Source organism: Phaseolus vulgaris, chromosome 9 (assembly GCF_000499845.2).
Source record: "Phaseolus vulgaris cultivar G19833 chromosome 9, P. vulgaris v2.0, whole genome shotgun sequence".
Taxonomy (NCBI): Eukaryota; Viridiplantae; Streptophyta; class Magnoliopsida; order Fabales; family Fabaceae; genus Phaseolus; species Phaseolus vulgaris.
Window position 1 is genome coordinate 32285638 of NC_023751.2, and position 22939 is coordinate 32308576.

General features: G+C 27.8%; 1 protein-coding gene across 1 annotated transcript; it reads right to left on the reverse strand.

Moving 5' to 3' along the window:
• Window positions 1-12537: 12537 nt before the first annotated feature.
• Window positions 12538-15095, reverse strand: LOC137822653 (PLASMODESMATA CALLOSE-BINDING PROTEIN 3-like). The gene is made up of 4 exons (XM_068627597.1): window positions 14844-15095; window positions 13718-14275; window positions 13198-13237; window positions 12538-13095 (listed from the first exon to the last, which is right to left on the reverse strand). The coding sequence occupies exons 1-4, from the start codon at window positions 14899-14901 to the stop codon at window positions 12804-12806; spliced, it is 948 nt and encodes a 315-aa protein (XP_068483698.1). The 5' UTR covers window positions 14902-15095; the 3' UTR covers window positions 12538-12803.
• Between the last annotated feature and the right edge of the window lie 7844 nt (window positions 15096-22939).

Sequence of the window (22939 nt, forward strand, 5' to 3'; positions counted from 1 at the left end):
AGAAATAAAAATCATTTAATAAACCTATCATCCCGTTGAGAGCTTGATTGATGGAAGAGAAAAAAAATTCTTTTTTTTTTCAATCAACTAATTGATTATTCGAATGTTCCTTTCAACAGAAGACATTTTGAGCCTATTGAAATTGGTTTTGTTCCACCATTTAAGGTCTTCTAACATCGAAGTACAAAAACATCTTCAAATAAGATAAAATAAAAATTAGCACCAAAATAGGAGTTAAATGAAATGAAATAAAAAAAAGTTAGGTTCTAGATGAGAAGTTAAATACAGTTTTTAAAATGTTTTGGGAATTTTTTTCAATGAGTTCTTAATTAAACGTTTTAAGAAGAATTTTTAATGATATGAAAATAGTTCATAATTTTTTTAAAACATATATGTATATGAACAATAGACTTAGTAGTGTAACATTTTGTATTTTATACCATTTCATTTCAATTCGATTACTTATATAGTTTTCATTTACAGGTTTTTTAATTAAACTAATTTAAAGCATTCTTATATCGTTATTTTTAGCTCACTAAAGTACAAAAGTTCTTTTTTTATTATTTTTGTATATCCTTTGGATAAAAAATAGTATTCTTTTAATAATTAAGTTTCGTGATTTGAGTACACAACATGATTTTTATTATAAACAAAAATTGTTTAAGAATATTATAAGAAAATTCTTATAAAGAGAATATAAATTATTTTAACACTTATTTTTCAAGAGAATAACTTTATACGATTAAATATTTATAAATAATGTTGATTTCTCCCAAAATGGTTTAGTAAATGATTTATTATTTTAGCACTTTAAAGTTTTTCAATCTTTTGCATATAGCATGTTCAAACAAATTTTTATAACATTTGTATTTTCCTAACAATTATAGGAAATGTCAAAATGAACAAGATAAATGTATTTATATAAATGGAAGGAATTTTATCTAAAAGAAAAATTGATTGATCAAATTTTATAATCTTTATGATTTAGACTGAAATGATGTGGGATCTCCAACACACCCCTCACGCCGAGAGTGATAGATAGAAGCTCGTGCGTGAGACTATATATTATGGGTGGTCCGATAGCGGCCCGATAGCGGGTGGCACAATAGGCCCAACAAATGCTCGCTAGGATAGGCTCGAAATGGCTCTGATACCATATTACGAAGTGGACTTTAAGCCTAACTCAACCCCATAAAACCGGCTCATAGGGTTGAGGTTTGCACCCACTTATATAATATGAAAGGCTCTCATCTCTAATCGATGTGGGATCTCCAACAATAGGTGTTGAAAGTCGCTTTCACATTACTTAATTGTGTAACTATTACTTGAGTGACATCTATTATTAAAATAGAAAGAAAAAAAATTACTAATTCTACCTCATTTAAGCCATTACTTTATCACTTTAGTGATACGCTATACTATTTGAGAATTACCCTAAAGTTAGAGAAATATACATTTGGAGAAGACAATTTATTAAGTTTCATACTCACTTGAAGTATAAGTAAAGTGGTTGGGTGATAATCTATATCTCTCAAGTGAGAGAGATAGCGGTAAGACTCTTTTCATCAATCCTAACATGTGTTTAACTACACCTTTTATACTAATTGAATGTAAAAACTACAATTATTTTTTCTCAATTTAACCATTAAAATAATTCACATTTCAACCATATTAAATAAAATACCAATCCACTAAATTATTATCTCAGTAATTTCAATTTCAATAGTAACAACAATTCAAATGTCTTTCAATACACACCTAAAATTATCAATAATTCAAAATAAGTTTCCTTATTTGATACTTGTTTGTTTCCAAACTAATAAAAAAAAATAACATATAAAAACTCTTAAAAACATAAGAAAATACCACAAAAACAGTCAAAACACTCAAAAGAAAAGAAGATAAATCAATCAAAAGAATGACTTTTTCAACTAATACAACTTACGAAACCTTGAAACACTTACATTTTTTTTTTTTTGCATGAAAAGAAAAAGTATATATAAAGTACTCTAACCCTTATATTGGCAAAAATTGTGTACAACAAAAATGAACATGTATTTATACTAAGATAATTGATAACCATCAAAGTGTTTTATTTAAAGGCAAACAAAATATATAACAGAAGTATTATTGCGTAACTAGTAACCGACATCCTCAAACACATGCACCTACTTCGTTTTGAATATCTTGTAAATCTCCAACCTTTGACAACTTTATTTTGCCATCATTAAATTCCTCACAACTATATAACTTCTTCTGAGGTTCCATGTGCAGTACTTGCGTCCCTTTACTTGCTTACTTAAAACACTTCTACATAAAATCAAAGGATAAAGTCAAAGGACTAAAGATGGAGAATTTAAAGTAAAACAAACACTTATTCTTTCAAATGTAATCACCCATCATTAATGTATGAAAAAATATGAGAAATCTTTCAAAAAAATAGAAATATTATAGAAAAAAAGATTCAAAGAGTAAAAAAGAAAAGAAAAGAAGATCATAAAAAAGAAAAAATACGACTACTTAAAAATGTAAATGTAATATTTGATAATGAACATAATATAAAATTAAATTATTATAAAATAAATAAATATATTACAACCAACTTTATTTTTTTTCTTACTTTCTTTATTTTTTTAAATTTTAATTTTATGATGTCATTATAAAGATAATAACTTCTAATGTATAAAATTGTTTTACTCTATATAATTCACAATTTTTATATGTTTTTTTAATGGTCAGAATAATATTTAATTTATGGTGTTAATTATTACTTTATTCTAATTATTACACATTGCTTTATATAATTCATATTAATATATATATATATATATATATCACTAAAAGAAAAACATGAAATAAAAATCAATTTTAGATAAAAAAATAATTAATTGCTATAATAACTAAATTAGAAATTAATGATTTCTAAATTAATATCTAAGATTGCAATACACTCCCTCGTGTCGAAGTTCTCAACTCGTGTATGAACTAATTCTAATTTCATATTAAAAAATTAACTTTAAATTTAACTTATAACTTAACTTTATAAAATTAATTAATAAAATATTATAAAATTGTATCTATTATTATAAAATATTTTTATCTCGATGTTAAATCTCTAATAAATTGAGTCGTTATTTTCTTAAGAAAATGTTTTTTCTAAGATAAAAAAAGGAGAAATATGAAATCGATACAAATGAATCATAACATTAACTTTACGATTTCTTTATATTTTATACAGTTCTAAGTAGATATATAGTATAAAGTTGCAAAAAGACAAACTACAAAGGGACACACATTTGTGTTTTGAGGCATCATGATTAGTTTGAAATGGTTTACGGTTGAACACAAAGAGAACAAAGACATGGAAATGTGGATTCACGTCTTTCCATAAAATATTTCAAGTGGGTTAACTTTCCACAATTAAGGGTGTGTGAATAGGAATTTATACTTAGAAATCCTTATAGAATACTTTTATAATCATGTTCTAAATGAAAAAAAAATTGTAAACAAAAATAATCGACTCATGTGAGAGGATTTTTTTTAAACAAGAACATGGAAGTTCATTCAAGAAAAAAAAATTAAGACAACAACCTTAACAAATTAATATTTACACTTATATAATATAATTTTAGTTTATATTTTTACAATTATATCTGACAATTTCTTTTATATTTAAAATAAATATAGTTAAAGATCTCACATATACTAGAAATAAATAACATTTAATAGTATGTAATTAGGTGTAAACTTCACCTTATAATTCAGAAGTTAATTTTATAAGATTGAGTTAAAGTTAAAAGTTCACTGTTTAGTGATTTAAAGTTTATTCAAATTATAAATTAATTTTTAAGTTAATATTTAATAAATTATCGACAATTATTTATTATATTATTTTCACTTAAATGGATATTATAATTCATATATATTATAATGTAGTTTAATGAAATTATTTTTTAACAACTTTGAAAGTGATTAGATGGAATATGATTAGCAAATTCAACTTATGATGCAATGGTGATTGTCACACAAACAGGATTTCATAGTATTGTGCATTCAGTTAGGAATAAAATATAAAAAGTTTGGAAAGATATTAAAGTAATATAAAATATTGAAGTAATATAAAATATTGAAGTAATCATAGTGCACCCAAGCCAAGGTGGGACATTTAAAAAAATAAATTAATTCAATAAATGTGTCACTACGTCTTCAAATTATTAGGGTGTATGATGATTGGATTAAAGCCGTTATCCATTCCAATCAAAATAATTTATTTAGGGAACAATCCACTTTGTGTATTTCTTTTATCAAATATGAACTAAATTAATTCAATTAATGAAGGAATGAATTGAAAGAGGCTAATGGGGTTAAAAAATACAACAATATTTATTATATACTTGTAATTTAAAATTATTACATCAAGTCAGGGTTCATAAATAAAAAGCTTATTACCAAATAAAAAACGAATAAGCTTAAACGAGTTTTTCTGGAAAAAAATTATGAGAAAAAAAAAGTGAAATTAACTTTTCATAAGATAAAAGTTAGTTTATATATAGTTACACAAATTGAAGAAATAATGATTGCATGAAGGAATCCTAAGGTAGTCAAATAACCTATGTTGACGGAATGAAATCTAAATGAAACACACACTACAATAATCATTTAAATAATATATGTTTGATTGATTTAAATAATATATGTTTAATTGATTTAAAGTATTTGAAGGGAATTACATCATGGTTTAAACAATTTAAATGGGTGTAAAAATCATTTTTTCTCACAAGATTTGTTTATCTAGATAAAAATAAAGTCAAAAGATTCTTTTAGTGTCAGTTACAGTTTAAGACATGTTAAATTAATTCAAAGGATAAATTTGACCAATATTATATTTTTCTATTTTATTAATAATTTTTAAAGTATAGTTAATTGAATTACGTTTCACTATTTGTAAAAGATTTATTCTTTTGTTATTATTAACAATTAAAATTTCAATCAACTTGAAACTAAATTATGAAAAATTAATGTTCAAATTGAGAGAAGTACAATTGTGACAAATTTTTTTATAAATATTTATGCAAGGGAATGATCTCCGTTTAAAAAAAATATTTAGGCAAATCGTGTCTAATTGGTACGACTTCATATGCAGAAGTCGTACCAATTAGGCACGACTTTTGCCATGTCATACTAAAGTCGTGCCAACTTGGCACGACTTCTGTCACTTCATAATTTTTTATTTTTTTTATTGTTTATATATTGGGTAGTAAGTTATGTAATTTTAAAAATTAATTTTATATATAATTTTTTAAGAGTGTTAGTTTTAAAGAACAAAAAATTGGATAATTGTGTATAGATTATGTTTGAATTGAATGAATAAATACATACATAAAGAAAATGAATGTTCTAAGAGTGTTATGAATGGGTTTATTGACCATGATGGAGTTATTTTTTTTTTGGTTTTTACCAAAATGGTGTCCGTTTAAAAAAAATTATAAATTTAGGTAAGTCGTGCCTAATTGGTACGACTTCAGTATGACAGGGCAGAAGTCGTGCCAAGTTGGCACGACTTTAGTATGACAGGGCAGAAGTCGTGCCAAGTTGGCACAACTTTAGTATGACATGACAGAAGTCGTGCCTAATTGGCACAACTTTAGTATGACATGACAGAAGTCGTGCCTAATTGGTACGACTCCTGCATATGAAGTCGTCCCAATTAGGCACGACTTGCCTAAATTTGTAATTTTTTTTTAAACGAACACCATTTTGGTAAAAACCAAACAAAATAACCCTATCATGGTCAATAAACCAAATAATTCAATACATATATACATGGATATTCAAGCAAAAATAAAATTATATATATATATATAATTATATGAGTACACGTCGATATATATTTTTATGTATAAAATTTTTATGTATTACATAAAAATATAACAAAAATATTATTTGTTTACACAATAATTTTTTACATTTGTTCAAGAAATGTAGAAAAAAATACTAAATAAACGTACTACTCAAATAAGATTTCATGGGTTACGTCTAATAAAAGACTATGAGAATTAATTAGTTTAAATCATTTAACAAGCAAAATGTTTTTATCATTTGTCTAAACCAAAGTCTATTAGACAGAGGATACACATGAACACACATAAAATTTATTAGATAAAACCATAACAACACATATATAATTGTATTTGATGAGAGTTGAAGCTAATAAACATTGATGTAATAAATTTATATAAAGTTTATAATAATTATGTTTTACAAAAATATTTTTTATCTTAAAATTTATGATAAAGAAACTCATTCTAACATATCTAATGGAATTAGTTTCTGTTCTCGAACGGGATTGAAACCAAAAGAACTATTGAACCTTTTTTTTTATCGGTCGATCGGCCTGCACTTCCCTCCTTCTTTTCGAACGAACCCTACAACTGTTGCTCTTTCACTCCTTGTCTCTGTGAACTTCGAATTCGGATAGTACTTGTAAAAAACACTCTGACGCTGAAGTTAAACTTTGGCACTCATTGTTTAGTACTAGATGATTGCGTATCTGATTTTTTAGGATATGTGTTTATTTATATAATTATTGTGAGCCCTTTATTATTTGGCCTAATTAAATATTTAATTTATAATTAAGAATGCACTATTTGATGTTTGACCTTTGATTAGTTTCTCAAATGGTCTCAATCGGTCTGAGTTGGACGCTGAACTTCAACTCGATCATACAGACCTACCGGTATAATTCAAATTCAATTAAAACATAAATTCAAACTAATATTAATTTTTTTATCAAGTTTTGGAGTTACCGAAATAATAATAATAACAATAATAATAATAATACAACATTTTAGTTTTTAATGATGGATTAATTAATGTACAAAATTGAAAATATGAATGATATTGGTTTTAAGTTTGAGGCATGAAGTTGAACGTTAGTGGTAAACGAAGGTAGTTGAAAAAGTAGAATGAAAGATTTGAAAGAAAGGGTTATAATTTAAAAAGGAGGAATATGCTAAGCATCGAGCACCACAAGATTACGTGGAATTCTGAAACTTTATTCAAACATTACAGTATCGTGATAACTACGTATGTATAATAATAATAATGGATAATGTATAATATTAATATCCATAAACACTATAAAATTAATTACATAAAAATGAAATGTGAAGAAGGGTCACAGTACATAACTTACGTTTCAACTCTGTACTCTTCGCGTACGTGTACATCCAATCCAAATCATTCAATTTGCATCAATCAATTCTTTATAACCAAGGTAACTCATCATTCAAAACTAAAATATTTAAATATACTTAAAATGTAATTATAAATTTAAATATTTTTAATTAAATTTTATTTTATATTGAAAATATTTTATTTTTATTTAAGTATTTTGTTGTTTTATTTTTATTATCAGGTATAATTTCTATTTTTATCTTTTTTGGAAAAATAGTTATTTCACAGTACTGAAATTTGATAATTTCTATTATTAAATTAACTTTTGTATAATATAAGAAAGCATTTGTCTTGTTATGATGAATAAAGTAAGATGACCCACTTATAAGAAGAAGATCCCTATAATGGTTCATGAAATTTTAAATTTCAAAATACAAAATAGCTGTTGATGTCTAAACCTTCCAAATTCCACTTCTTGCTTTCATGTGCAGAGGTTTGATGTGTAACATCACAACCTCTTTTGGAATTTTATATTTTTAATAGTAAATAGAATAGAATATGATCGCACCAACGTTTTCATAAGATTTTAAAGAAAAAAAAACATGAAAAATGTATGTAAAATTAACTTGTATAAAGCTCATTTTGTTATAAAAAATAACTTTTTTGAATATGTTATATAAAATATATGTTAATTTCAAGTTAGGAAGAGGTGAGTATTATTTTTTTTCTTCATATTTTGTTCTCTTAAAAATACATATAAAGAAATTTGCCTAAGTAAAACTTTATTAATTATTATTAAAAATAATTTATTTACTTAAATTCACAATTTTACTCCTGTTTTTATTACCCTAAAGTATTAGTTTTTTTAAATCATGAAATGATATCTTTAAAAAATGTAACAACAACTTTAAGTAGATTTATCATTCTAATTACTGTTTTAAGTACCTATTATTTGAATTCAATACTTTACTTAAAAGAAAATAACTTCAATTTAAATTTCAATGTTATTTATATATAAATAAAAGAACATCATTAAATAAAAACTAGATTTACATACCAAAATAATTAGTTACTAATTGATTAAACTATAAATATTTTATAAACTAAAAAAATTATTGGTATATAAGATAATTTCTATTATTCATAAAAATTTATAAATAAAATAATTTTTTAATTTTTATCTAACCATTAGTCATCAAAGTTTTAACTACTTACTATTTTATATTCTAAATAAGTCAGTCTCATTTACTAATTTATAGTATAAAATATTAGTAACTAAAATCTTAATATCTAATCTAAAAACTATTTTATAATTTTTTTATTAATAATAGAAATCACTTTATATGCGTGTACTGGTATGGGCCGAACGGTCAATATCATGGCTCGGCTCCCGCAGTTAGGCCAACCGAACTACCCACGTCGGTCCAGTGGGTCGATCGATACTTTCAGTCCAATTACGTTAAATCAAGGTCAGTGAAATTAAGTCATCATTAAGAACTAGGTAATACACCTCCAAGCACAATCCACCTCACTAATCTGCCCCAACAAGCTAGGCCCATTAAAATAACATTAATACCGCACATTTCAAGAAGTAGGTACGTCATTTATTACTATACTCTGACATCTGAATATTGAACCCCTTTGATGACTCAAGCGTCGTAGTGCCTTCTGTTGGTACCCCCATTTGGTATTCTCTAAAAGACCGAGTGATCGAGCAGCTGAGACCGAAGGAGTAGCGAGAAGTTTAGAAGAGGAAGCAGAAACATTGATCTACCGTCCGATAGGAAGGAGGAAGACGAAACTCATAAATAGTTCTCTAGGTCCCATCTCCATAGCAGGAACAATGCAAATAACTTTTTAGTCTCCAAAATAATATATAATTTAATTAATATAATGACTAATTAATTTTTATATATAAATTAAATTGTTATTTAATATTTTATATATATATGTGATTTTTTTTTTATGAAACAACCATGCAAATCAAAGTTTTTGAAAAAATTGTTGAAATTATTGAAAAACTTATGTCAAATGAAACCATACATGTTCTACATTATATATGTTTATAAATTTTAAATACTTTCTCAAAGTTCATCTTTTCCATGACAAAGTGAGAGTGTTATTCATAAATCATTCACAATTGTGAAGACTAGGTTATAAAAGCAAGGATGATTATCATTTTATATAATTTATGTTGAGAGTGAACTTCATATTCTAAATAATTTTTGTTGTAATATGAGGATGGAATTAACATATAACTTGATAAAACCTTATATATTTAGTTTAAAGTGACATCATATACTCAAATAATTATAAATTATTTTATATGTTTATTATAAAATAAAAGTGGGTAATATCTTTATCCGATAAAAAAATATTACCGAATGATAAAATCATTATTGAATGATAAAAATAAAAATTACTTCAATAAAAGAAAAAAATGATAAAAGAAATATACATATCTAGGTAACTTTTTTTATTTTGAAATTTTAAATAATGACAAGTTAAATGAGAAACTTTATCATATATCCTATTCATTTTTATATAATTACCCCATCTAATAAAAATTACATTGGTAAGTAAAATAAGAAATCATTAGAGAAACTTATTATATCCTTATAAACCAACCAACATTAAGTTAAAATAAAATAAGATACCTAGCCACCAACTAGATCTTAAAATTCTAGAAAAAAAATGATAACAAAGTTATTGTGAAAAACTTGAGGTGTAAATTAATTTCAGAAAATATTTATTTCACTATTAATTTTCTTTTCTTTTCATACAAATGCGTGTTAAAAATCTGATCTAAACTAACTCTTTCCCCATAAAATCTCAATAAAAGTGATTACTGAAATTGACATATTAGGAAATTTCTTCTTCGAAAGTACCAAATGAGTGAATTAAATTTAATCATCGGTTTCAACTATTTTTAGTCAACTTTTGTCTTGATAGTAGTGACCAAACTGATGATGTACATTAATGTGAAGAGCAAGTTTATTGATAATTTTGATTCTTAAACTTTAAATTTTCAGTAAACTCTTTTCGATGCAAATGGTTATTTATTGTTAATGTAATTATCAATTGTGTTTTGTATTAGCCTTCAACTTAGTTCTAGAAGATTTCAGAAAGAATATTCAGAAATTACTTTTAAAAAGAATAAACTAGTCATTTTGAAGAGTTTGGGGTGCGCCAAGAAAGTTTGGGGGTGTATAAAGAAAATTCCTAGAGGTATTGTTTGGTTTTGAGTGCTTTTATACATCAATAGTTCTCAAACAAGTGATGTAGTGACTGTTTCTTCTTGCACCTCCATATCTTCTTCTGCCACCTTCATACACAACATGAAAATACATTTTTATCCTTCTTGTGTCACCCCCATAGAATAGTTTCCAAATTATGTAATCCGCAAACTCATTTGTAAAAAGACTTCCAAATTACATAATCTGAAAGCTAAATAAGACTTTTGGATTATGTAATCTGAAAAGTAATCATGCATATGAAAAAAGGCTTCCGGATTATGTAATCCGGAAGCTAATTACAAATTTAAAAAATAATTTTCAGATTATGTAATTCAGAATATTATAGAAGGCATTTTTGAAAATTCGAAAATATATGGAGGTGAGAGAAGAAGGTATGGAGGTGCAGGAAAAAACATTCCATGGGCAATTGGGCTTCTTCTAATTTTTTATAATTGGTCTCTCCTGTGTGCAATAACTGAACTTTTTTAGACTTTTTATTTTTATCTGAATTAATTTAATTATTTTGGAAATTTTAATTTAATTTTAAATGTAAGATTATGTGAAATCTAATGTCTTTTGGTAAAGGTTAATATATTTAAACAATCATTATGTATTTTTTTTTAAATCATTAAAAAAATTGTTACATGGCTTCATCATAGATTTAGATATTTTCAATTGAGAATTTATTTTAAAAAAACTATTTTATTGAGTCTTTGAAATATTTTTTAGTTTTTATAAGTATTTTATTGTTTGATTTTGACATGAATAAGATAATATGTTACTTTCATCTTCCTATCTCCATCTCTCTAATTTGCATCTTTTCTCTTTGATATCTTTTAACCTATGTAGCATATACACTAACACGAAGATACATATCATCTATACAATATAGGACACAGGACACGAATCTATATATTATATAAATTGATAATAAAGATTTATTTGCACAAGTATGTTTCAACTTTTTCTTATAGCAGAAAGATGTTTCTCATAATTGGTTTAAAAGGATGTGTTCCTTATTTTTATAATCATATTAAAAATTTATACAATTAGTTTGAGTTTTTAGAAAATCAATGTATTACCCCTTTATAAAATTATGTTAGAACCGTACTAGAATTGTTAGAAATTCAACAAATATTTTTTGAATTTGACACTTCACCAATACGTGTCTTACGAGTGTCAGTATATGATACGTGTGTCCCCGACACAGACACATCATTTAAGAGATGTGTCAAGCTTTTAACTCATTGGTTAACTCTTCTTAAAAAGAAAATGAATGAGTTGACTAACAAATTAGAAGAGATTGAAGAGGAAGTAAAAGAGTTTATCGATGAGTTGGAGACAAATAAACATAAATAAATTCATGTTATCTCTTTGACAACAAAAATTAAACACTAAAATACTTAGATAAAAATAAAAAATATTTTAAATAATAAATAAAATATTTTTTTAATAAAGACTCAATTGAAAATATTCAAAACTCATAAAGTAGTTAAAAATTATATATATATATATATATATATATATATATATAAAATTCAACAATCTTGATTTCTATTAAGAAAGATTTCTTCGAAGACTTACATCTGACGAGAGAAGTGTTTTTTAATACAATACTATTATCCTGATGTTTCTTATAAGAGTTAATTTCAAAATGATACAAGTTATTACTATTATTATTATTATTATTATTATTATTATTATTAATAATAATATAATGATAATGCTTAAAATGACATTTTAGCTAGTCTAGTTTAACATCTTTTCATTTTTACCTTTTGTGATTTTTTCAATTTTAACTCTTAATTTTTTAAATTCTTTATTATGTTATGTTGACATCATCACTTATTAAACTAATGTCATATTAACAACAACAGTATTATCATCAAAGTCTAATATGATCTATAACATATTTTCTTGTCAGTGTCATATTTTCTCCTTGATATAAGACATAATTTCGAAGAAACTTGTGGTTTCTCTTTTAAAAGATTTTCTAAAGCATTTAATTTCTTTTCCTTATTTATCTCTATTAACCATTATAAATATTGGGTAAAGATAGATTCATCTGAAGTAGTCTTCTGAGTATAGCTGATATTAGTTTAATTGATTATCTGTGGAGAAGAAGTTGTGAATGGAAGTAGATAACCTAATACTTTATTCATCTCTACTAATATTGTAAAATATCTGTCTACAACCCTATCACTTTCTCATGCTTTATGATCTACCAGGGATACATTTTATGTAAGGTAGTACTAATTTTAATGGGGAGAATTCATATGACAAATATGCCATGTTGACTCTGCCACCTTGTATAGTCTTGCTAAAGCTGCTCAAGACTGAGTGATTTCTTCTGGTGTATCACAGAAAGAATGAATGACCCTTGTTCACCATCTAGATGTAGATTTCTACATGAAGTGAAGCCCACAAACCAAATAAGGTAAATAACAGCAGTTCAGAGTGTGAAACAGGTGTGGCTATATTGGGGCTTCCTGTTGGTCCCGTACCATACACCGATGCTCCACCAGGAATTGTTGTCATACCAGGTGCAGTTGGGGTCATAATACCTGGTGTAGTTGGGATCATAGTAGTTGGTGCAGTTGGGGTCATGGTACTTGGTGTAGTTGGAGTCATAGTACTTGGTGGAGTTGGGGGGCTTACATAAATTGGTGTTGGTGGACTCATGCTGCATCAACAATACATGTATTAGGAATTCAGAGTGTATAATGTTACATATGATGTTTTATTTATAATGGGGTGAATGAGATATAGTTTAAGAAATTCTCACCTTGGTGTTTTGGATGATGTATAGCGGCAGTTCCCATTACCTGAAATGATGTGGAGAAGAGCATGTTATTGTTAACAGACATGGTATAGTGGGATTTTCTAACACTATAATTTCAATAAAAAAAACTTAGATAGCTGAATGGAGTTCATAACCCACAAGAATTATGACATTGGTATGAAATAATTTTGGTGAGAGAGTTAGTAGCAAAGTATAGAGCCCATATTTCAGAATATTCATTAGTTACTGAGAAGGGGATTCAGGGAAAGATCTCTGTTTAACAATCTTGCTTCTCTGAATCTATCCATACTTGTGTGTGTGTGGGAGAGTGCCAGGATGAAAAGGTATATTTGATATGGGAACATGAGGATGCAAAATTTCTGGTTTATCTGAATGTTGTAGCTTTGAAAACATTGAATGCAAAGTTTCTCATGTCTATTTGGAAGACATAAAAATGTTAATCTAAAATTCTTTTTTATCATGTTGAGGTACCGAGGCTTAAATGTTTGATGAAAAGTCTTACTGGGATCCTTGGTTGTAAGTGTAGCAGTTCCTCCGAATGCACAGCTTGTAGGAGCTGGATTCTTCTGGTAGTAGTCATTGAATGCATAAGAAGCATGGTCTTTCAGAGTATTTGGGTTGTAACAACTTGCTCCAGGTTGAATTGAGGAACAGTCTGCACCATAGCCACAAGCATAGTCAAGGGCCACCTTCAGAGTGCTCTCTGCAGCTGATTGGCTCGCAACACACCACTGACCACCTGCTGATGCAGTTGGGGTTGTGGGAGTAGTAGTTGTGACAGGGCTAGGTGGGATCAGAGTTGGATTTGTAGTGGGACTTGTTTTTGGGGTTGTGGGGTTTGTGTATGGGTTTATGGGGGTCATGTATGGGGTTGTAGGAGTTGATGGGGTTTGTCCTATTGTGCCAGGTGCTTGAGGAGTTGTTGGGTTTAATGTAGGATATGGATTTGCTGTGCCTGGAGTTGTAGGGTTGACTACAGGAACTGCATCCAACTTGGTACCAAATTCATATGAGATTTCTTGATTTTCTTCCTCTCTTAATCTTATGGCTTTACCTAGACCTGTAAAAGAAACCAAGGATCTTTCAACTTTTCAACACCACAAATGGAAAGAAATAGCTGAAAATGAACTAGTAAACTTGAATAGATTAACCCAAAGTGCTTCTGTGATTGCTCCAAAGGTGGCAGAGTAATGTATGTACCTATGTATGCCTTTCTGCATCTACCCTTATTACTTTTGTTTCTTTAGATTCCAGTACAATTAGACTCGAGCCAAGTGAACCAATTTAAGGCGGCAAAACACTCTCAGTACATCAAACTTCTTGTTCAGGTTCATTGCTATTGAATCTTAAAACATATGTGGCTATGATGGTTGAATGAAAAATATCTTGGTTCATTCCATAATGCTAACAAAAGTGATTTTTGCTATTGATGAATTCTGTCTACAGCTTCTCATGCCTTCAATATTGTATTTTTCTAATTAAACATGAGTACTCTATTTAGATTCAGCTTCTTAGGCTTTTTGTAACTTAGTTCTGACAAGCAATAATACAATACATGATGCAAGTAAGAATACAACATACATGCACGTGCTGTGTTTTTGTTAAAACAATAAAAAAAGTTAAGTTACCTAAACTGAAGAGAAGACACAAAGAGAACAACACATGGCGCCAACTTCTAACTCCCATATCTGCAGGTTGGCTTGTATTGTCTTGATCCTGATTTTTCCTTCTGGGTTAGGAGCAATGCTTAAGAGGTGCAGATTGATGTGAGGTAGAATTTTTTCTCTTAGCCTCCATCTTCATATTTATATATATATAAAATAGAAACTTGAGAATCATTGCTTTCTTGGATCAAAGAGAGAAGGAAGAATAAAAGAAAACTTGGGAAATGAGGCATTGGATATTTGAATATGGCAAGCAAGAGAAGGTTCAAAAGGGAGAAAAAGGAGAATGATGGTAAAAGGCAAAAGGGAGATCTAGTATTAATGTGACACTTGGGAGCTGAAATATGTATAATTTAATTTGTGTGGTACAATGTCATATGCTTTTTTGTGGCACTGTTTATGGGACTGGACCAAAAGCTAAAGTTGATACACTAATTTTGCACTTGGTGCCTTTCAGGGTAGTAATGAACAATGTTGTCTCCATTCTATTATTCTTTATGTTTGAATAAATACAGAGTCCTGTGGAATACTTAGGAATCACGATTTCTTTTCTCAGAATTGTCTACTAGGTCATTACTACCTTCTCTCACAACAACTTCAATTCAATATGCTACCTTATCCCATGCTTCAGTCTTATCTCATACATTCTACATATGTTCAAGGGCTTTCCTTCCTATTTTTTAGAACAAGATCTCTCGGATCAAGAATATTAATATATATATATTTATATTTGATAGAAAAACCTTGGTTGTTAATTAAATACTTATTAAGAAAGAGTGGACTTTAAGCCTAACTCAACCCCATAAAACCGGCTCAATGGGGTGAGGTTTGCACCCACTTATATACAATGAAAGGACACCCCCTCACGCCGAGACTGCCAACTCGTGTGTGGGACTATATATTATGGGTGGTCCGATAGCGGCCCGATAGCAGGTGGCACGATAGTGCCCAACACAAACACTCGCTAGGATATGCTCGAAATGGCTCTGATACCATATTAAGAAATGGACTTTAAGCCTAACTCAACCCTATAAAACCGGCTCATGAGATGAGGTTTGCACCCACTTATATACAATGAAAAACTCTAATCTCTAGTCGATGTGGGATCTCCAACACACCCCCTCACGCCGAGAGTGATAGATAGAAGCTCGTGCGTGGGATTATATATTATGGGTGGTCCGATAGCGGCCCGATAGCGGGTGGCACGATAGGCCCAACACAAACACTCGCTAGGATAGGTTCGAAATGGCTCTGATACCATATTACGAAGTGGACTTTAAGCCTAACTCAACCCCATAAAACCGGCTCATAGGGGTGAGGTTTGCACCCACTTATATACAATGAAAGGCTCTAATCTCTAGTCGATGTCTGGTCGCAACAATACTAATTTAAAAACTATTTAACAATAATAGAAACTAATTTAGAAACCAAAATTGTTTTTAGTTTCTAAAATGATCTCTAATTTAGTTACTATCACAACTAATTATTTTAGTATCTAAAAATTGGTTTTTATTTCATGATTTTCTTGTAGTGTATATTAGATTTGACAAATTCTTCTTCCACTTTCATGTTAATTGTGAAAAGTCGGTTTTAATCTTTTTTTAAAAATTTAAATAACTCTACATGATGTGTAATATTACATTTTTATATAATCTGAGTTGCATTCTCTATCTCCTTTCTAGCACTTTCATTCTTCTCCAGCCACAATATATAAGAGAACAATTTCATCATTTGAATATGCGTGAGAGGATTAACAAGAATATTCGTTGTATTCGACATTCTAGTGTGAAGATAAATATAGTTGAGTTTTTCCATTTGTGCACTTTGTTGGTTTTTTTATTTTATTTTTGTGATTTTCAAAAAAATGAAAAAAATAAGCCGATGAAAATACCATCACCACCAACACAAACATCACAAAATTTATCTCAACCAGTAAAGTTCACCACAACCACCACAAGCAACCATCACCACCACCACCAATTGAAAATGAAAAATAAGACGTCACATTCTCCGCCATAAGGCTATTATTAGAATTAAAAGAAATATAGAAGTGTAAGGAGTTGTAGTAAGAATTTGACTTATATTTTGTAACTTTTAGATGTTTAGATTATTAGTTATTTTCACTTTAAAAATAGGAAAGTAAAAGTAAAATAGAAGTGAAGGTTTATTTTTGTGGCATTATATATTTTTTTTCTCTTCATGTTAACAAATCTGACAGAAAAAAATTGTAGGGTCGAAATTAAAGAAATAAAAATTAAATGGTAAAAAAGTTATGAGAATCAAAACAATAAAACTTACCTGGGATATGTTTGTTTAATTTTTTTTGAAAAAAGGTGCTTTTAATAAAAAAAAACCACTTATTATGATTTTTAATATGTTTGGGTAGAGTTATTTAAAAAAAGGAAAAGAAACATAAGAAAGCATTTTTGTAAGTAGCTGCGAGCTATTTGTCATAAGTGCACATACAGAATAACATAACTATTTTTTTTTAAAAAAACATAAAAATGTGTTTATACCTTTTGTTAGACAAAATTATTTTCGAAATTTCATAGGGTCTTATGGTATTCTTTTTAATCTCTCATTTTCAGTATGCACCTTCGTTCTTCTTCTTTGTAATGGTACAAAGTCTTTTCTTATTTATGCACTAAAAAATAACCACATTTTAACAATAATTTTTTTTAACATAAACAAGCATACTTAAAATTGCATGGAAGATCTTAATTTTTGTGTGTCTCATGCATGTCATATGATATTGTAGTTTCTACTCTTACTAATAAATCACTTACCATTTGTTTGGAATATTTTCTTAACAAAAGTTTCTCAAAAAAACCTGATTTATAGTATTATCTTGTTTGGATGTCGTGTTGTGAATGAATTGATTGTAATCCAACCGTGTTATTGTCAATTGTAAATATAAAATTTTAATTTTAATTATATAGGTATAAGGTGATTCTATATTTTTAAGTTAAAATTATTCAAAAATAGCAAAACTAAGTAAATTGTGAATGAATTCCTTGAATTTTTTTCTTGAAGAGATAATTGAGCTATCACCTAAGGGATAACTTAAATTCACTATAGACATTATTTTTATGCCTAGTCTAATATCTATTACTTCTTATCCGTATCACGAGTGGAATTAGCTAAAGTGAAGAGGCAAGTAGAAGAATGTTATATAAGCTATATGTGATATCAATTTTATCACCATGGATGCACTTGTCCTTTTATTAAAGAAGAAAGATGACAATATGAAGATGTGCATTAATTACTCATAACTTCATAAAGGACTATCAAAAACAAGTATTATTCTTAAGAATTAATGATCTCATGGATCAACAATATTCTCAAATATTGATCTACAAAGGTTGTTTTGTTCTGGCCATATGTTTTTATTTTGTGATCCAAAAACTCAAGCACAATATCAAGAGTTGATCTACACAAGGTTTGAACACTTAATATTTATGTTTAGAGTTTAATAATCAATACAATTCAAGAGTAATTTCAAGAAAAAAATAAACCAAAACTAAATCAAGTAATACTAGAAGTTATGTGCAAGAAAAATTAACTAATGTTAATGAACCTATGACTTTAGAGATCAACGAAGATGAATCAAACTAGTAACAATCAAAGATTAATGAATATATTATATTAAATACATCATATGCATCAATTAACAACACTTCATAGTCAAGATCAACCAAGAAAAGATGAACATAAAAATACCAATTGAAAATTTTGCTATAGACTTTAGAGACAAATATAGAAATAACAATAGAATTTGTCATGGAAAAATCAAGTAAAGGCTGAAATTTCAATAGTATTAGTATTAGAAATTATAGACCAAAATAAGCTTTTTATACATATGGTCACTCGTTTCAACTTGCAATAATTCAAAACTTATTAAATGATGTTGTATTTTAAGATTGAATCACATATATCATGTTTATGAATTAAATGCATCATGTTTGAAACCATATGCTATGATACAAAATGATAAGGTTCAACTTTGTAATTTATAAGTTGGGATATATCAAACATGAGTAGGATGGATGAAACTCATGTGCTTCTTATTTAGATTCAATTTCTATTTGGTTAAAAAAATAATATATACATGATATTAGACCAATTAGAATATTGTTTCCATGAATATTACTCAAAAGGAATCAAGAACAAGTCAATCCATGGATGGAAACGAATGAAATTAATGAACGCTACTAAAACAAATCTTGACAATTGTAAATAAATAAGAACAAATCAAGCTCTTAGACTCTTTCCATTGAACAAGTGATTATTAAAGTGTGAAGGTTTGATCCTAAGAACAAACAAAGAAAATCAATAGATGGGAGAAGTAAAAAGAGAATAACATGTCACTCTCACAAGGAAAGATAAGTGCAAAAGAAAAATCACCACTTGAATTTATAAAACTCAAGAAAAGATTCTATATGGAGGAACTAACCTCTTAAACTCATAAAGGGAGAGAAAAATATATGACCACTTTCATTCGATTGCAGGTTGTCATACAAATGTGAATTTTAGGCATGTATAGGCTAGCTTAAGAAGATGAAAGGGTTATGACTTGTTTGGTTGGTGCTTCTAATTTTCCAAACAAGATCCTAACATGAAATATGAAGAGACTAGTGTTTGCCTGACACACATGTTTATCCAATCAAGGCCCTTATTTTTAAGAGTGAATCTTATGCCCAAACTAAGTATCTTGATTTCTACTCCAAAGAAAGAAAATATATTTCTATATTTTTACTTACAAGGAAATTACAAGAAATATTAAGAAATTTTTTTTTCTAATTTCTTGTGTCTTTCTCTTGTAACTTTGTTTTCACATTATTTTGTAATTTTTTTTTTCTATTTATTTCTTTTCCTTTGAGGAGCTCTTGCAGTAACATCATCTTTTTCTGACACACGTTCTTCTTGAATTGAGACTGAGATCACATCAGATTGGAATATCATTAAGTCATGTAAGAAAAGAATATATTATGAAGATTGCCTTTAAGACTCATTATGGTCATTATAAGTATTTAATTATGCCTTTCGGGGTGATTAATGCTCTTGTAGTGTTCATAAATTATATGAATTAAGTTTTTCATAAATTGTTAGACACATTTGTATTAGTATTCATATACTATATCCTCATTTATTTTATAAGCTCGGAGAACATGTCAAACACTTAGAATTATATTACAAATTTAAAAGGAAATGCGAGTTTATGCCAAATTATGAAGGTGTGAATTTTGGCTTACTCAAGTTCAATTTTTAGGTCACATGTTTTCAAGTGAAAGACTAAAAGGTGGATCCAACAAATCTTAAAGCAGTAACACATTAGGAAAGACCTACAAGGCCCACATAAACTTATTGAAGAATTTTCTCAATTAGCCTTACCTTTTATTAAGATGACTTGGAAATGACAATAATTCAAATGAAATGAATATTATGAGTCAATTTTTTAAGAATTGAATAAACTATTAACTTCTACGCCAATTCCAATTTTACTTGATCCCGAAAAGAAATTTAAATTTTATTGTGATGCATTTGGATGAGGAGGTTGTGTGTTGATGCAAGATTGAAAAGTAGTTGTGTATGCTTTAGGAAATTGAAGCCGCATGAGGTAAATTATCAGCTCATGATTTAGAATTAGATGTAGTAATCTTTGCGTTGATGATTTGGAGATATTATCTTCACGAAACAAGATTTGAAGTGCTCAATGATCATAACAACTTAAAATATTTATTCGACTAGAAAGAGTTGAACATGCAATAGTGGAGGTAGATAGAATTTATGAAAGACTAAGACTTTGAATTATCTTACCACCTTGGAAAATCAAATGTCGTGATAGAAGCGTTGATCATAAAATTACTATCATTTCGACCATAATAGTCAAAAAGTGAAAATTATATTTAGGAACTTTTAAGATTAACAACAATTTTCTAAACCATGTTAGACAAGCGTAACAAACTAATCAATATCTAAAGGGTATGATTCAACAAAAGGAATAAGAAAAATATTTGGAATTTTATCACAAGGACAATGAACTTATCAAATTCAAATATATAGTTTGTATTTCATAAGTAGAAGAATTTAAGTATACAATATTGAATGAGGCATATAAAAGTAAATCTATTTTTCATCCAGGATCGTCACAATTCATAAAAAGACTTCTGGTGGCATGGAATGAAGAAGGATGTAGTTAAATATGTGTCAATGTTGAACTTGAAAAAAATATAAAGCAAAACATCAACATGCTATTGAAGAATTACAACCATTAAAGATTCCAAAATAAAAATGGGATAGTATTTTCACGGACTTCACCTTAGATTTACCGAGAACCAAACACAATTTTGATACAATTTAGGCGAATCTTCTAACAAAAATTGTACATGTTCTACCAATAAAGATGATGTCAAATTAGAGAAACTTATGGAGTTGTACATTAGGTAGAAAATAAGGTTGAGCCACCATCAGTTAATCCCATTGTTGAGCATCAGTTGGCCATATTTTTTTAGCATGTGTCATGATGATGTTCTTCTACCTTTTTGTTATTATAAAAATGGGAAAAATGTTTATATGTTTTTATATACCTTAGTTTCAGCTACTTTAGACACACTTTTTTTTTTGTATTAATGCATAAGACCCAAGAGGAGTTTTGTTGTTTATATACATATGTAATGCATGAGTGTCATATTCATATAACTTGCTTTATTTTTCCTTTTATTATGATTTGTATTTACATGTTTGCTTTGATAATTTATGTTAGATGTATATATGTGTATATATGCATCCATATATGTGTATATATTTATGTTTTGATCATTAGCGTTCTAATATATATCTTTACACTCAATAAACACTTCTTGTCGTGAACTTAAATTATACACTTTGATAGTTCATTGACTAAGTAGACAACATACTTGATTTTATGATGTTTTCAAAGACTCATGAAATATAATTTAACATGTTGATATAACGTGTTTTATCATCTTGCTTTGACATAATCAAGATAATCAAACATCATAATGTCTACGCAAGAGTTTTAGATCATGCAAACATAAAAAAAAACTCTTTAGACCACACAAACATAAAAAGACTCTTTAGATCAAGCAACAATGTACAAGCTGTTCTCTTTTACACGAGACATAAATTCTTTATTCGAATATGTCATATTGTTTGTATAACTTAAAAGTTGACTCATGAATATCAATAAAGATTTTGGTACAACAAACCAAAATTTTCTGAGATTGTATATTAAATATGATGTTTTCGATTAAAAAAATAAAATAAAAGTATAATTTGTTTTATTCACAACAAATTGAGTACACAGAAATTAGCTTAAAACTATCGACCACTGGACAAACTTTGACACTGCAATAAAAACAACTGACTGCAACAAAAGAACAATAGAACAATGTGAAACCAACAACAATTAATTTTTTAAGGTTTATAAATAGAAACATTTTTCTCATGTACACAAACAAACATATGCACATCATAATTCTTACATGTTGTCTTGTAATATCCAAGTGTTACCATTAGATCCTATGATAGAAATAAAATTGAGAGTGTTCCTATTTTTAAATCACCAGTTCTATGAAATTATCTCACCCAATGAGAGCTTATAATTCATATCCTATTGTAGAAAGTTTTTCTTGTATTTAAACAACATTCTCCTTTTCCTTTTGTTGTAGTTAAGTGTAACAATAATAAAATATTCGTGAAACAAGAGGTGACGGTAATAAAAAAAAACTTGTATTTTTTAATCTAAAAATAATAATAAATTGGATAATCAAAATTGATTTTATGTAGTAAGTCAAAAGTGATAGTAAGAGTATGTGTATCATCTTCTAATTATAGTGGAACTCCTTTAAATTTTGTTTAAAGAAAAACTACATTTTTTTAGTGAATAAGTATAAAAGCAAGTCTTTTAGTATTTCATCTACTACTCATTTACAAAGTGTTTTTCTATCTTTTCACAAACTTTATAAAAATATTTTAACTTTTTTTTCAACTAATAAACGCTTTCATCATATTTGACTATCCTTATTTGTTTCTTTAAG